Source organism: Symphalangus syndactylus, chromosome 18 (genome assembly GCF_028878055.3).
Source record: "Symphalangus syndactylus isolate Jambi chromosome 18, NHGRI_mSymSyn1-v2.1_pri, whole genome shotgun sequence".
Taxonomy (NCBI): Eukaryota; Metazoa; Chordata; class Mammalia; order Primates; family Hylobatidae; genus Symphalangus; species Symphalangus syndactylus.
Window position 1 is genome coordinate 61,263,153 of NC_072440.2, and position 15,643 is coordinate 61,278,795.

General features: G+C 45.4%; 1 protein-coding gene across 1 annotated transcript in view; it reads right to left on the reverse strand.

Moving 5' to 3' along the window:
- The window catches only part of MYO18B (myosin XVIIIB), a 297,959-nt gene that overhangs the window by 35,748 nt on the left and 246,568 nt on the right, over window positions 1-15,643 (reverse strand). Inside the window, exon 40 of the mRNA XM_063623416.1 lies at window positions 4,879-5,009. Within this exon, the coding sequence (XP_063479486.1) occupies window positions 4,879-5,009 (131 nt within the window). The remainder of the gene's footprint in view (window positions 1-4,878; window positions 5,010-15,643) is intronic.

The window sequence follows — 15,643 nt, forward strand, 5'->3', positions numbered from 1 at the left end:
AGAAGCAAGTGGAATAAAACAAGCACTTAACACAGCATCTCACATGCAACAGGTGCTCAGTAAGAATTTATCAAATGAATGAATGAATGCAATTGATGATTCTCGTTGAGCCTCTACTATGAGCAAGGTAATGTGCTAGGAAGCCCTACTTTTTCACTTGCTTCTTATTATTAACCCATCTTAGACTCAAAGAGACGGAGGCTCAGAGAGGTTCAATAACTTGTCCAAGGTCATGCAGAAATTAACCATTAGATCTCTAATTGACAATCAGACTTGTTGACGTGCAAAGCCTATTCCCTCTCAAATTCTTCCTTGACTTTCAATTGTAATAATCCTGCACATTGCATGGGGCTTTTCCAGGTACAGGCACAAGATGCATTTCTTTACACCTGGTGTTCTGTAGTCATTTCACACCTCACAGCAACTCTGAAATGCAGGTGATGTCCCTTCCAGCTATGAGGCAGGTGTTATGTGGAAACCAGAGATCCAGTCAAGGAAAAAACATCAGAAGCCCAGCAGGGAGGAAGATTTAAGTCCCTAGAGACAGAAGATCATGAAAAGTGAGACAGAAAGAATTCAGATTGGATTCCAGGGCATGGAGCTCAGAAAGGGTAGATCAGAACAAAGGAGACAGATAAAGGTGTGTCTTGTTAGGATGAGGGTGACAGCAGGGTCCCTTTAAAGCCGGAGGGGATATCCCCCCTACGCCAAGACTGGAGTGATGTCTGCAACCTTCTGTGACCTCACCACCAGGATCTCATTCCCCCAGTGAGATATCTGTCCCTTGCTTCTTGTTTTCCTTTTCATTTGATAATGTTTTTATTTTTAATTTTGGTGGGTACATAGTAGGTATATATATTTATGGGGTACATGAGATGTTTTGATACAGGCATGCAATGCATAACAACCATATCATGGAAAATGGGGTATCCATCCCCTCAAGCAATTATCCTTTGTGTTATAAACAATCCAACTATATACTCCTTTAGTTATTTTTTAATGTACAATGAAATTATCATTGACACAGTCATCCTGTTGTGCTATTAAATACCAGGCCTTATTCATTCATTCTAACTACATTTTTGTACCCATTAGCCATCCCACCTCCTACTGTCTATTCCCGTGGGTTAAATTGTTTTGATTTTTATATCCCACAAGTAAGTGAGAACATGCAATGTTTCTCTTTCTGTGTCTGGCTTATTTCACTTAACATAATGACTTCCAGTTCCATTCACATTGCTGCAAATGACTGACTCATTCTTTTTTATGGCTGAATAGTACTCCATCGTGTATACACATCACATTTTCTTTATTCATTCATCTTTTGATGGACACCGTCCCTTGCTTCTTGTTGCACCTTCTTCCAGCCTGTCACCCACCCTTCAGGCATGGACCCTCTGCCTCCTTCCAATTTGGTTATGTTTACTTAACTTTTATTGTTTACTAGAAAAGCAATCTCTTGCTATGCAAGTGAAAATAATTTAAACATTTTGCATATTGGCCAAAGATGGTTGTAACTACAGCCATTCATTCCTGGTGTAATTCATGCAAAAGCTCTATTATTTCTATGAATGGAGAAGCCAGCCCAAGCATCAAACAAGTAATATTGACAAAAGGAGTTTGTAATTACACTAAGTTCTGCCATGCCACTAATAAAACAGGAGGAGGGGGCAGTGTGGGTGGGACCCTAAATGCAATCATGAGCTGGAGAGCAGCTGCAACATCAGGATTTGCCCTTTCACCAGCAGTTTGGCAGCTGTGCCAATTAGCAGGGAATGGTGGGAATACTTGGAATGTGCATGGAAGCCACTTTTGCACAAATTAAATAATTTTTTTAACACAAAGTCTTTTATTTAGAGGCAAAACATGAACTTTTATTTTCTTATTTATTTTCTGAGACAGGGTCTTACTCTGTCGCCCAGGCTAGAGTGCAGTGGCACAATCACAGATCACAGCTCACCACAGCCTCAAACTCCTGGGTTGAAATGATCTTCCTACCTCAGCCTCCTGAGTAGCTGGGACTACAGGTGCCACCATGTCTGGCTAATTTATGAAAAGGCGTTTTTGTAGAGACGGAGACTCCTTATGTTTCCCAGGCTGGTCTTGAATTCCTGGTCTCAAGTGATCCTCCTGCCTCAGCTTCCCAAAGTGCTGGGATTACATGTGTGGGCCACCATGCCTGGACAAGATCATGGAGTTTTAGAGTCCAGTGGCTCTCCGTCTTACACCTGCTGAGCGCAGACACCGTTACTGGAGAGTCTGAGGTTACAAATCCCTCAGCAGCTATGACCAGCCCAGGACTGCATTAAGGGAGGAGGTTATGTGCATTCTAAAATTAGGTGTATGGAGTACATAACTTATATGAGCAAAATCTCCTAAAGAGAGTACTAGTAGAGCTAGAGATGTGTGTGCATGTTCATTGCACAGATTTCAGAAAATATGAATAAACTTGAAGAAAAAAAATTGTCATCCGTAACGCCTTTCCTCGGTGTTAGAATGTTGGTGTATTTCTTCCAGTTTTTTTCCTTGACTATTCATAGTCAGCTCTAATATAGACAATATAGACGTCTGGTTCTTCCTTCTGGCTAAACCATAGCTGATTTGTAACCCTCTCTGCTTCCTTTGCCTGTCTCGCACCCACATGTCCCAAAGGTCAGCAGCTGCCCCTGCCTCCAGCCCTTAAGAGAGGTATGAATGGCAAAGGTCTGGGTAGGAAGTTCAGCAGACCTGAGTTCTAGCTCAAGTGTATGAAGCTAATTTGCTATATGACCTTGAACTTCTCTGCAGCCAGGGTCCTCATATAGAAACAGAGAGGGATGCACCCCAAGGACTGATGTTTGACTGTTCTGGCTGCAGAAAAAAACAGCCTTCACAGAGAGGAAGACCAAGAAAAACAGGCTTTTAATGTGGCCTGCTCAGGTGTGTACAGGGGCAGCTTGCAGGCAGCAGGAGGGAACCACCTGTGGGCGGCAAGCCACCCAGGCGCCGAGGCAAGAGACCGAGGACATGAGCTGTTCCAGTATAATAAAATATAAAACAAGAATAGTTATACCAGATATAGATCTTAGATATGTTATATATGAATATCATTAATCCTTAGTTGGTAGTAATTACTCTTTATTCCAATATTATAATAATCCTCACTCTATAATCATAATCTAGGAAGAACCAGGCCATACAGAGATAGGAGCTGAGGGGACATAGTGAGGAGAGACCAAAAGACAAGAGTGCCTTCTGTTATGCCCAGACAGGGCCACCAGAAGGGCTCCTTGGTCTAGCAGTGACGCCAGCGTCTGGGAAGACGCCCGTTGCCAGGCGGACCGTGATCTAGCGGTAGCGTAAGTGTCAAGGGAAAACACCTGCTACTTAACAGACCGGGAAAGGGAGTCTCCTTTTCCCCGGGGGAGTTTAGAGAAGACTCTGCTCCTCCACCTCTTGTGGAGGGCCTGACATTAGTCGGGCTCGCCCGCAGTTATCCAGAGACCTAACCATCTCCCTGTGATGCTGTGCTTCAGTGGTCACGCTCCTAGTCTGCCTTCATGTTCCATCCTGTACACCTGGCTCTGCCTTCTAGATAGCAGTAGTAAATTAGTGAAAGTACTAAAAGTCTCTGATATGCAGAAATAATGGCATAAGCTGTCTTTCTCTCTGTCTCCTCTCCCTCTCTACCTTGGCTGCCAGGCAGGGAAGGTCCCCCTGTCCAGTAAACACGTGACCCATGTGACCTTACCTATCATTGGAGATGACTCACACTCTTTACCCTGCCCCTTTCGCTTTGTATCCAATAAATAACGGCGCAGCCAGACATTCGGGGCCACTACCGGTCTCTGCACGTTGGTGGTAGTGGTCCCCCGGGCCCAGCTGTCTTTTGTCTCTGTCTTGTGTCTTTATTGCTACACTCTCTCATCGCTGCACACGGGGAGAAACTCACCGACCCTGTGGGGCTGGACCCTGCAACCACCTCTGTAGATTCTTTATTAAAAAGCTATGTAAGGAAAGTGTCTTCTCTGCTACCCAGGCTTTGCCACAGAGGCTAGAACGCGGGAAGGGATGTGTGGCAAGACAGGCAGCTGTGGTTCCTAAAGAAGCAATAAGCCAAGGGTACAAAGGTAGCTCCTGGGAATAGAATGCTACAGGGGTTGGACAGCCTGGACCCATGTGCCCAGCTGGGATACCTCAAACTCTTTCCAGCTGAGCGGCCCACCTGTGGCCTGCAGTAGCTTGAGACTCAAGCAGAGACGGTGAAAAGTAGCCTATCTTCTGAGAAAGGCAAGAAGCCCTGCCATTGAACTTGGGTGGTCTCACTAATCACCAGCCCAACTTTGCATCCTTGAATCAGCCATCGCCCTTGTAAAATAATGTCCATTATTCTGTACAAACATAGCTTCCACTTATATAGCACTAACATACCTGTCATGTTCATCTGTGAACTCAATTAACTCTCAACAAAAGCCCTATGAAATAGGCAGTAGATTGAATATATGAAACTTCTAGTCTGTAGGTCAAAAACAGTCCAATCTTGGCAACTGCATGTGGTTCCTCCTAATATTATTATGCCCATTTTACAGATGAGAGAATTAGGCCAAGATTGAACATGGAACTTGCAGAAGACCATATGCTAGCCCTCGTTCCAGTCACATTGCCTCACCAAAGGCTTGGTGAGCAGGACTGAGATGTTTTAGCAACAGCAAGGAGAGGTTAGTACCAGCAGGACAACAGCCAGTCTCTCCTCACCCAAGTAAACCGGGGGTGCCTCCAGCCCCCGAACATCTTCGGGTTGCCCAGTGAATGTGGCCCCAGCCCGGCTAAAGGGCATAGAGCTCCCCAGGATGCCACCCACCTGCTGCGCCCAGCCCTGCCCAGCCCCTGGCAAGTTACCTCTCAGTATCACTGTCACTGGATGCCACTTCTTCCAAGGCAGCCTGCAGGTCGGCAGTCCGCCGAATGGATGTCTCCAGGTCTGTCTGGAGGGTTTGCCTCACTGCCGCAAGTTCCTCCACGTACTTCTCCTGGGGACAGAAGATGCAAACACACGTTGGCCTTGGGCAAGAAATGCACCACCCATGCATGCACTGGGGAAAAGCCAGGCCCCAGGCTGAGCCTAGTGTTCACTGAGCACCTATGAAGTGGTAGGTTCTCCATGAGAGGCTCTCTCTGCGGACAGATTGATGGGATCCTCAACCAGGTGTTCCACGTTTCATAGAGGAGGGAATAGATACTCCAGGGCATAACACACAGAGCTTGCTCACCTGTGCTGGGGTGCTGCTCCCAGTGCCTCTGACCCCAGGGCCATGCTCTGAATCTGCACCACCACGCACAGTGGATACTCAGCCCATCTTGGATGGATGAGTAAACGTAAAAACCAAGAAGGGTCATGGAGTCTGGTTTAGGAAGCTGAGCCTCAAGGATAAATCTGGTGCAGGAGGTCATGGGGAGAGCATAACAAAGACAGTTTCCTTTCAAGTCTGTCCCCTAGACACCCCCACCTTGCTGTCCTCACAGCAGCAAAAGCAAAGATGAAAAACCCAGCTGGGCTCCCTCTAGAACAGGCAAGCATGATGGGCATTTACGGAGCTCCTTCTGTGGCCAGAGCTGTGTTGAGTGTTTTGCAGCCAGGATCTCACTCATGCCTCACAGACCCAGCAGGTGAGTCTTTATTCTTGCTCCCATTTCACAGATGAGGAACTGAGGCCTTAAGAAGCAAAGACTTCATGGTGGAGCTGGAACTCAAGCTCAGTGCCTCTGACTCCCCTCTCAGTGCTCATCTTAGTGATCAATACTTTCTGGTACTTTTCTAATTGGATTTCATCTGGGCTCTTGGGAAAATCTCTGACTTTAATTTGCAACCTACACATTGCTACGTTTGAACATATAATGATTGTTACCTAAGGGTGATTTTGCCCCCCAGGGGACATTTGGTCATGTCTGGAGACATTTTTGGCAGTCACAACTTGGGGAAATGCTGCTGGCATCTGGTGGGTAGAGGCCAGAGATGCTTTTCAACATCCTACGAGGCACGAGACAATCCCACAAAGAATTATCTGGCCTGAATGTCCACGGTGCTGAGTCTGAAACCCTGGGTGAGAGCCAGCATCTAACTTCCTGGTAATTCATCTTATGGGGGATAAATCAAGACGCAGAACACAGCTCTATGCCCGAGGATGTTTGCAGCGGTGCTACTGATGACAAGGAGAGGCTGGGATCTGCCTCATCACCCAGCAATTGGGAATGGTTAGGGAAATCACAGTGTGTCACTTTGATGCTCTTAGGCAGACATTAACATTAGAAATAAGAATTGTGGCAGCGTCGAGTGCTTCTTTGAAATAACATGAAGCAAACGGAATAGATCCGAGCAGTATCATGCCCAAATCTTTGCAAATAACACTCACGGAGAATTGAGAATATTTATGGATGGGCGAAGCGGGGTTATAGATGGGATTTTTCTTGTAAGCAGCTCTAATTATGTAAAGTTTATTTTTGGACTGCTGTATAAAGGAACACACATACCAACTGAGGACAGTGGGAGGGGAGAAATTTGAGGATGTGGGGTCAAAGTGCAATTCCCAGCTCCTCATGGAACTGAGTAGCTGAGTGAAAATAAATGGCTCACAGCCCCTCTCTTAGCCTGGAGTCATTTTTCTTTTTTTTTTTTCTGGGGGGGGGGGGCGGACAGAGTCTTGCTCTGTTGCATAGGCTGGAGTGCAGTGGCGTGATCTCGACTCACTGCAACCTCCACCTCCCAGGTTCAAGCAATTCTCCTGCCTCAGCCTCCCAAGTAGATGGGATTACAGGCACCAACAACCACGCTTGGCTAATTTATGTATTTTTTAGCAGAGATGAGTTTTCACCATGTTGGCCAGGCTGGTCTCGAACTCCTGACCTCAAGTGATCCACCCACCTTGGCCTCCCAAAGTGCTGGAATTACAGGCGTGAGCCATTGCACCCGGCCTCATTTTTCTTTATTTTGCAGATGAGGAAACTAAAGCCAGCAAGGTCAGTCAGCGAGGTCACTCAGGAAAGGCGCAGAGCTGGGATCTGAACCCTGGGCTTGGCGGCTCCCAGTCCAGTGCTCTTTCTGGGGCTATGACTGCATTCCCCAAAAGAAGTCAGCGAGGACCATTACAGGACCACACTCAGCTCTCTGCAAATCGGCTTGCCCATTCACATTATTGTAAGTCTGTGCCTTTCCAGTGTTTTCTGATTTTAAAGAGAGAGAGAGAGAGGCAGCAGGCAAAGCCTGAGTAAGCCTAAGGGCCAGGCCGAGCTAATGAGAGGGAGAAGGGGTGGCGGGAAGGATGCCACGGTGGTGGCATGAGAAGGGGCTGCCAGTCCATCCCAGGTGCTTGAAGCCGCCAACTGTGAAATCCCCATCTCAGCCTTGACAAGGTGAGAGATAACCCAAGGTTGGGGCCCCCAGACTATCAGAGGAAATAAAGGACATTGAGGGACTGTGAAGGAGGGGGTACTCACCCCAGGACATCAGCATGTCAGCTCATAAATGCACCTAGAAAATGGCTAGGTGCAAAATACCGGCAGCTTCTGGGAGCATCTGCCCGGGCTCTACTCTTTTTTTTTTTTTTTTTTTGAGATGGAGTCTCGCTATCTTGGCTCACTGCAAGCTCCGCCTCCCAGGTTCATGCCACTCTCCTGCCTCCGCCTCCTAAGTAGCTGGGACTACAGGAGCCCGCCACGCCCGGCTTATTTTATTTTTTTGTATTTTTAGTAGAGACGGGGTTTCACCGTGTTAGCCAGGATGGTCTCGATCTCCTGACCTCGTGATCCACCCACCTCGGCCTCCCAAAGTGCTGGGATTATAGGCGTGAGCCACCGCACCCGGCCAGCTCCACTCTGTTCTAATGGGCCAGGACAATGGTGTCATTGGGCATTAGCCACTTTCTCCCAGATGTGGCACCTGTGTCTTTGTAAGACACAGAGGCAGAAAAATTCGTATTTCTGTCTTAGATTCTATCCCAAGTTCACACATCTGGGCCATTGTGGGTTATGTGTTAAGTACAGTGAATCCTATAAGCATTGGTTCAATGAATGTCTAACCAAATGACCTGTCTGAGGTCACGCTGCTGGGAGACCACAAAGCTGAGATGTGCATCCAGGTCTTGGGTTCTTAAGTGGAAACCCTTTAGGTCACGTGTGCTGAGACATGAGAAAAGGCTACAGACGTCCCATCCTCGTTTTGCTTAGGTGAACCTTGCCCGTGTCAGTGCCATGCAGGAGCAGCAATGTGTACAGTCCACATCCTCAGGGAGCTTCCTGGAGCGTAGAGGAGAGAGACAGAAGGAGGCACTGTGTCTCAGGGATGGGTGGGCCTGGGCTGGGACAAAGCAAGTGGGCGGAAGAAATAGGAGTCTGAAATGAGTCAAATCCACAATATCATAAAAGTGAAAGAAGCCTCTGGAGCCGAGCTGCCGGGGTTCAAATCCCAACTCTGCTGCTCAGTGGCTGTGTGACCTCCAGCAAGTTACTTAACCTCTCTGACCCTCAGTTGTCTCACTGGGGAAATGGGGCCAGTAGCAGACCCTCCTTCACAGGGCTCTTGCAAGGAGTAAATGAGCTTGGCAGAGTGGAAACTTGACCAACAGTGGCATAGCTATCCTTTAATTCTCATAGGAGAAGGAGCTCAGGAAGAACAGTGTCATCCCCAGGTCACTAAGATTTGCCAAGGTCACAAAGCAAATAAAAACATTGGAATGCAGGACTCTGGCTCTGAAGATTTTTCACTATCCTGCAGAGAAAAGGCATGAAAAAAACAAGGGATGCATAGAAGGTGAATTGGCTTAGACACAGCAAGAAGAGGTGAGAACGAGAAAGCCATCGTTCGTTAGGCCAGAGAATGAGGACCAAGGACAGGGTTTGGGGATCCGCCACTACCTTCCACCCTTCACCGTTGCCCCCTTGCCGCCCTCTGCATCCCATCCTCCATCTGCTAGGGAAGAATCAGACTCAGTAGGTGCACCCCGAGGAGAAAGCTTGGAGAAATTTAGTGTTGGTGTAATCAGCAATCAGCAAATCTTTCCTGCTTCAACTCGAAAACCAAATGGAGTCTGCTGATTGCAGAGACCATTTCATTAGGCTAAACAAATGCAGCGCCCCAAACAGTCTCCCTGGGGCAGATGAAACAAGACCCCAGTCAGAGACCCCTCCGGAGACACGGAAGGGATGCACAAGCAGAAGGGGAAGTGAGCCAGTGCCCCTCTCACAAAACAGGAAGTGGGCGGAAGGCAACGACAGCATCTGACAATCACGCTCGCTCGGGCTTGGCCCAGGGCTGCTCCATGAAAATGGGGTTGTATGCTGAGGTCGGTTGTGAGCTTGGTCCTCTCTGTTATTGCTCTCTTTAGAGATTTGAAGCATGGAGAGAAATTGAGAGGTGGGGGATAATTAGGATACAAAATGATTTAGATAGTTAGATGCATAGATAGCAGAAATCCACTGAGATATATACCACATTCCCGGGGTTATCTAAAACTACAATATACTGGTGTACACGCTGTAGACACACAACATCCACATATCCTGGTATATATATTTATATATTATTCATTCATACACACATACATTTAATAAACATTTGCTGAGCACCTACGAGGTGCAGCACTGATCTAGGCGCCGGCAATACAAATAAGGTCCTCACTTCCACAGAGCTTATGTTCTCGCAGGGAACTAATCTCTATCTGTATTACCGGTGTCTGGAACACAGGAGGCACTCAATACATGTTTGGGGATGAAATGAATGGTGCTATTGTATGACTATTAGTGGCGAATGAGGAAACGATAAAGGTATTATACATTCTAACTAATGCATACATAATATACATGATACATACATAATATATGGAGGATATCTATATCGTGTACACACAGATCAGTACAATAATATGTAGTATGTAGATAATATGCATACTTGCTGACCTCCCCAGCATCACTTGAGAGAACTATGATTTCTTGTTAAACCTCCGGGCTACTCCCTCTGGAGCATATCACAGAGTTACCCATGTGAGAAGCAGTTCATATGATAATTAATGACTACAATTAAAATCATCTCCTCTTGTGATGTTCAATTACAGGCTAATATTTAAAACTGTTGTTTGTTTTCTCTGCCCAGAGCATCTCAATCTTCAGAGGACCCTCTCCTCTCTGCAAATGGACAAGACTCTCATTTGTTAATTTCTGCAGCTCTCAAACCTTCTGAGGTGTCTCCCAAGGCCTCCCAAAGTTAATTTCACCTGTGCCACACAATTTACACTATAGATCAGACTATCTCAAAACACTTTTGAAACTTGATGAAAATTCATCTTGTTGCTTTCTTCTGATTTAGCAAAGACAAGCAGAAAATGTTACAGAGCCTGGTGCCGAAAAAAATTACACATACATATGCTATTATAAATATATATATATAAACATGTATTTATGCAAACGTGTGTGCACAATATATGCATGTGTAGATACACACCCAAATATTTCCAGCATCTGGCACATAGCATACCTAACAAATATTAAGGATGTATTTATTAGAATCTGGTTGCTGATTAGAATTAGCAGGCAGCAATCCCTTCTGGCTTGAACTTGAAAATCAAATGGAGTTGAATTTTGCCTGTAACATGTACTTTATCCTATAGATCAGGGTATATCCTGAAACTTGATGAAAATAATCAAGTATTTTCATATCCTTAAATGTTTAACAAACCTTGAACATAATAAATACCTGTTAAACTAATAAATGAATATATTTATGTATATTTCTTGCGTACACAGGCACTCTGATAAATGTTCAAAATATCTTATCTCATTTAATCTTTATTGAAACCCTCAGAGTCAAGTACTATAGAAACACAAAAAGTGAGCTGAGATTATTGCAACAAAGTGGTAGCAATGGCTATTATCTCTGTGTGGTAAGATATCAGGCAATTTTTACATTCCTTTTAGTACTCCTCAAGATTTTCTGTAAAGAATAAGAATTATCTTTATCATAGGCAAGTTAAAAAACTATACTTTATTCCTCTCTGATGCTGTAATGAACAATCTCCTCATCCACCTACTCTATGCTGAGAGGTAATCTTCATCACTTTGTCGCGTCCATTTTACAGATGAGCAGGCTGAGGCTCAGAGAGGTTAACTCATTTGCCTAAGGACACACAACCAAGAAAAGATCTAGAGCTAAGCTCAGGTCTCCTGACTGCAGTCCATGGCTCTGTCCAGCTTTGCTTCTAATTGCTCCTGTTTCATCCAATGATGCCTATGTCTTGGCAGGTGAGGGAATCTTTCCCAGAAAGAAAGGCAATGAGGAACTGCCATTGCTTCCTTCAAATTGTCCGAGGGTCACTTGCCTGGGAGAAATGAAGCTGACGCTGGAGGGTGTGAAGTGGGGGAATAAAAGCCCTGCGGGCTGGGCCGGGTGGCTGATGCCTCTAATCCCAGCACTTTGGGAGGCCGAGGTAGGTGGATCATTTGAGGTCAGGAGTTTGAGACCAGCCTGACCAACATGGTGAAACCCCGGCTGTATTAAAAATACAAAAAATTTAGCCGAGTGTGGTGGCATGCACCTGTAGTCCTAGCCTCTCAGGAGGCTGAGGCAGGAGAATTGCTTGAACCTGGGAGGCAGAGGTTGCACTGAGCCGAGATTGCGCCACTGCACTCCAGCCTAGGTGACAGAGCGAGACTCCATCTCAAAAATAATAAAAATAATAAAAATAAAAAATGCCCTGTGAATTGTGTTCCAGCAAGAGCTCAAAGGCCACATTGGTAATGGAGTGAGCATCAGCAGGTGGTGTTAAGCTCCACTTTGGAAAAGGAAAGAGTTGGAGTGGCCCTAAGAAAACCCAAATGTATGCCCAGTCTCCAGCAGGAATAATGACTGGGAAGAAACTGGTCATCATTCTGCAGGGTCCTTTCCTCATAATTATCCTGAAGATTCATTGCATTATTCTATTCTTTTTTCTTTTTGTGTTTTTTTGTTTTGTTTTGTTTTGTTCTTTGAGAGTGAATCTTGCTCTGTCACCTAGGCTGAAGTGCGGTGGCGTGATCTCAGCTCACTGCAACCGCCGCCTCCCAGGTTCAAGCACTTCTCCTGCCTCAGCCCCCCAAATAGCTGGGATTACAGGCACCTGCCATTATACCTGGCTAATTTTTGTATTTTTAGTAGAGATGAGATTTCACCATGTTGGCCAGGCTTGTCTCTAACTCCTGACCTCAAGTGATCCACCCGCCCCAGTATTATTCTGTTTTTATGATGTGATAATAGACACAGAGAGACTCATCAAAGGTCCCAAATTCATACAGCTAGAAAGCGACAGATTAAAAGTTGGGGCCTTCACAATTTCTAAAGGGTCAGCAAATACCCAACAATACCTCCTGTCCTTTTCTTCACACATGGCAGGCACGTCTAATCAATCACAGCAGACACCCAAGCAATCAGGGGCTAGAATCCATTCTCTCAACTCACCAAGCCAAGTGTTTCATTCCAGTGCTGTCCTGTGCTTCATCCGCCAGCATCGATCAGAACTCTCAACTCTGCTACACTATTTTTTTTTTTTTTTAGAGATGGGGATCTCACTCTCTTGCCCAGACTGGAGAGTGCAGTGGTACAATCATAGCTCACTGTAACCTTGAACTCCTGGGCTCAAGTGATCCTCCCACCTCAGTCTCCTCAGTAGCTGGGACTACAGGCGTGCACCACCATGCCCAGATATTTATTATTATTATTATTATTTGCAGGAACAGAGTCCTGCTATGTTCCCCAGGTTAGTCTCAAACTCCTGGTGTCAAGTGGTCCTCCCTCCTTGGCCTCCCAAAGCATTGGGATTACAGGCATGAGCCAACGCACCCAGCCTCTGCCACGTTTTTAAATGATCCCAATCCTCCTAGAAATGGTATTCAAATCCTCAAAGAAGATATTTGGTTAGTTGGTTCGCAGGTTTATTTCTCCTTAAAGATTGGTGAGTATTCTGTGGATCCGAGTGAAGCTGAAGCTAATCACACTTCCAGAGAGGCCCTGGTGAGTGGGGAGAGGGAGGGATGCAAACTGCTAACATCACCACAAACAGCAGGAACAGAACTGGCTTTGGAACAAGATGAACCTGAAGCAGCTACGCAAATCCCGAAGAGTTACTAATCCTTTCTTACCTTCAGTTCTTCATCTGTTAAAATGACAATACTATATCATTCCTTGACAAAAGGTGTTACAAGGAACAAATGAAATAATGTAAAATTGTGTACACCTCACCTACCTAAATTGGTAGCACATACTTGGTCCACAGTTTCCTATTTCCTTCTTTCTAAGTAAAGACACGGGAAATATGAAGGCTGCTGGTGTTTAGTGAGGACAACTTTATTTTTCAGAAAATAACGTCTAAGAATCTATTACTCGTTTTGCTGAAGCTGGAAGGATTTTACAGAATGCTTTGGGAAAGCCAGGAGAGATTAGCAACGGCAGGAAGGCACTGCCAACCCAGGGCTGGACAAAAAAGTCAAGGAGTTGGGCCATCCAATGGGAAGGGAGACCTCAACAGCGCTGCCCAGAGGAAACGGGCTTCATGGAGGAGGAGAGTCCCTGATAAGATCTGGATTAAAAGGAGGTACTGCTGCTTCCATGGATGCCTCAAGGCAGTGCCAAAGAAAGATATCCTGTCTTCTACCTTTCTTTTGACCTTCAGTTGTCCATCACTGCCTTTCATTGGCAGAACCTACCAGAAGCCAAGCAAACCAGGAAATGTCCTTTTCTGTCATTCTACAGCAGAACAGAGAAGGGGTAGGAGTGGATCTGAAAGTGAACGGGCAATGACTGGCCCAGAGCTCTAAAGGATCCTTTAATCCAGATTCTGTACAGCCTCAGAACTATGAGCCAACTAAACCTCTTTTCTTTATAAATTACCCAGTCTCAGGTAGTTCATTATAGCAATGCAAGAATGGACTAATACACCCACTGAGCTGCTTCAGTGTCCTCATGACACAGTGGATGGTTTTCCCATAGCAAGTGATCCAAGAGAGAACACAGCAGAAGCCAAATGACTTTTTATTATGTATTTTTATTATCATTCTTTAGACACAGGGTCTCACTTTGTAGCCCAGGCTGGAGTGCTGTGGCACCATGCTGGCTCACTGCAGCCACAAATTCCTGATCCCACGTGATCCTCCTGCCTCAGCCTCCTGAATACCTGGGACTACAGGCATGCACCATCACACCAGGCTAATTTATTTATTTATTTATTTTTTAGATATGGGGTCTCACTGTGTTGTCCAAGCTGGTCTTGACTTCCTGGCCTCAAGTGATCCTCCTGCCACCAAATATCTTTTATAGCCTAACCTCAGAAAGGATGACCTATTACCAATGACATAATGAATATGTCACACAGAACAACTCTGATGCAGTATGGGAGGTGACAACACTGGGGTGTGAATGCCAGAGACACAGATCAATGAGAACCATCTGGGAGGCTGGCTGTCATAGTAACATCAAAAGATCTTCACATTTGTCCCATCTCAATTGACTCCCATACCTACAAAGGAAGAACTTCTCATCTCGAGAAACACATCTGTTTATGGGTTGAATCATATCCCCAGAAAAGACAGATTGAAGTCTTAATCCCCAGGACTTCAGAATGTAACTGTATTTAGAGATGAGGTCTCTAAAGAGGTAATCAAGTCAAAATGAAGTCATCAGGATGGGTCCTAATCCAATATGACCAGTGTCCTTCTAAGGAGGGGAAACTTGGACACAGAGATACACTTAGAGGGAAGAGAATGTGAGGACACAAGGAGAATGTCACATAAAGATTGAGGATTAGAGCGATGTATCTAGAAGCTAATGAACATCAAAATTTTCCAGTGAACCACCAGAAGCTAAGAGACAGGTATGGAATAGTTTCTTTCCTAGAGCCTTTGGAGAGAGCATGGCCCTGCTGACACCTTGGTTTTTTGGACTTCCAGCCTCCAGAACTGTAGGACAATACCTTTCTGTTGTCTTAAGCCATGCAGTTGGTGGCACTTTGTTATAACTGCCCTAAAAAACTAATACAACCCCACGTGCTCTTTTCTTTCTCTTTTAAACACCGTTGCTTTGCTTTTCTGTTTCTAATAGCATTCACTATAGAGAATGTAGAACATTTAAAAAGTGGCAAAAGGAAACTTTGAAAATCATCCTTAAGTCTATTACTTGGGGACAACTGCTTTTCATGAATATGTTGGTGTATTTCCATCCTGTGTTCATTTCTGCATATGTGTATAGATACATCTATTTGACTCACGCTCAGGTAAAACACTGGTATATTAAAGGCAGAATGGAGTTGGCTCTGCAGCCAAGCAGGGGACTGTATGGAACTGTACACCACCCAGCTTTCCCTGCCAGGATTCTCCCTTACCTTGAGGCAGAAGGGCTCGCTGCTCCAGGCACCTGCTTCTGGTCTTTCCTTTCTCTTCTTAGTTTTCAACCCGATGGTTTTAAAATGCCCTCAGCTGTTGCCTGAGGGTCTTTATAGCTTTCTGGAAAGTTAACATTTAGGCAACTTGAGCTGTTTAAAATGTAGATGATAAAGAGCTTGCCTGCAGAATGTCTAAGTCGGCTACACTGCTGTGTGCATTCACACATCCCATGAGCATCTGTGGACACACATGCCAGATACCAGGGGCCAAA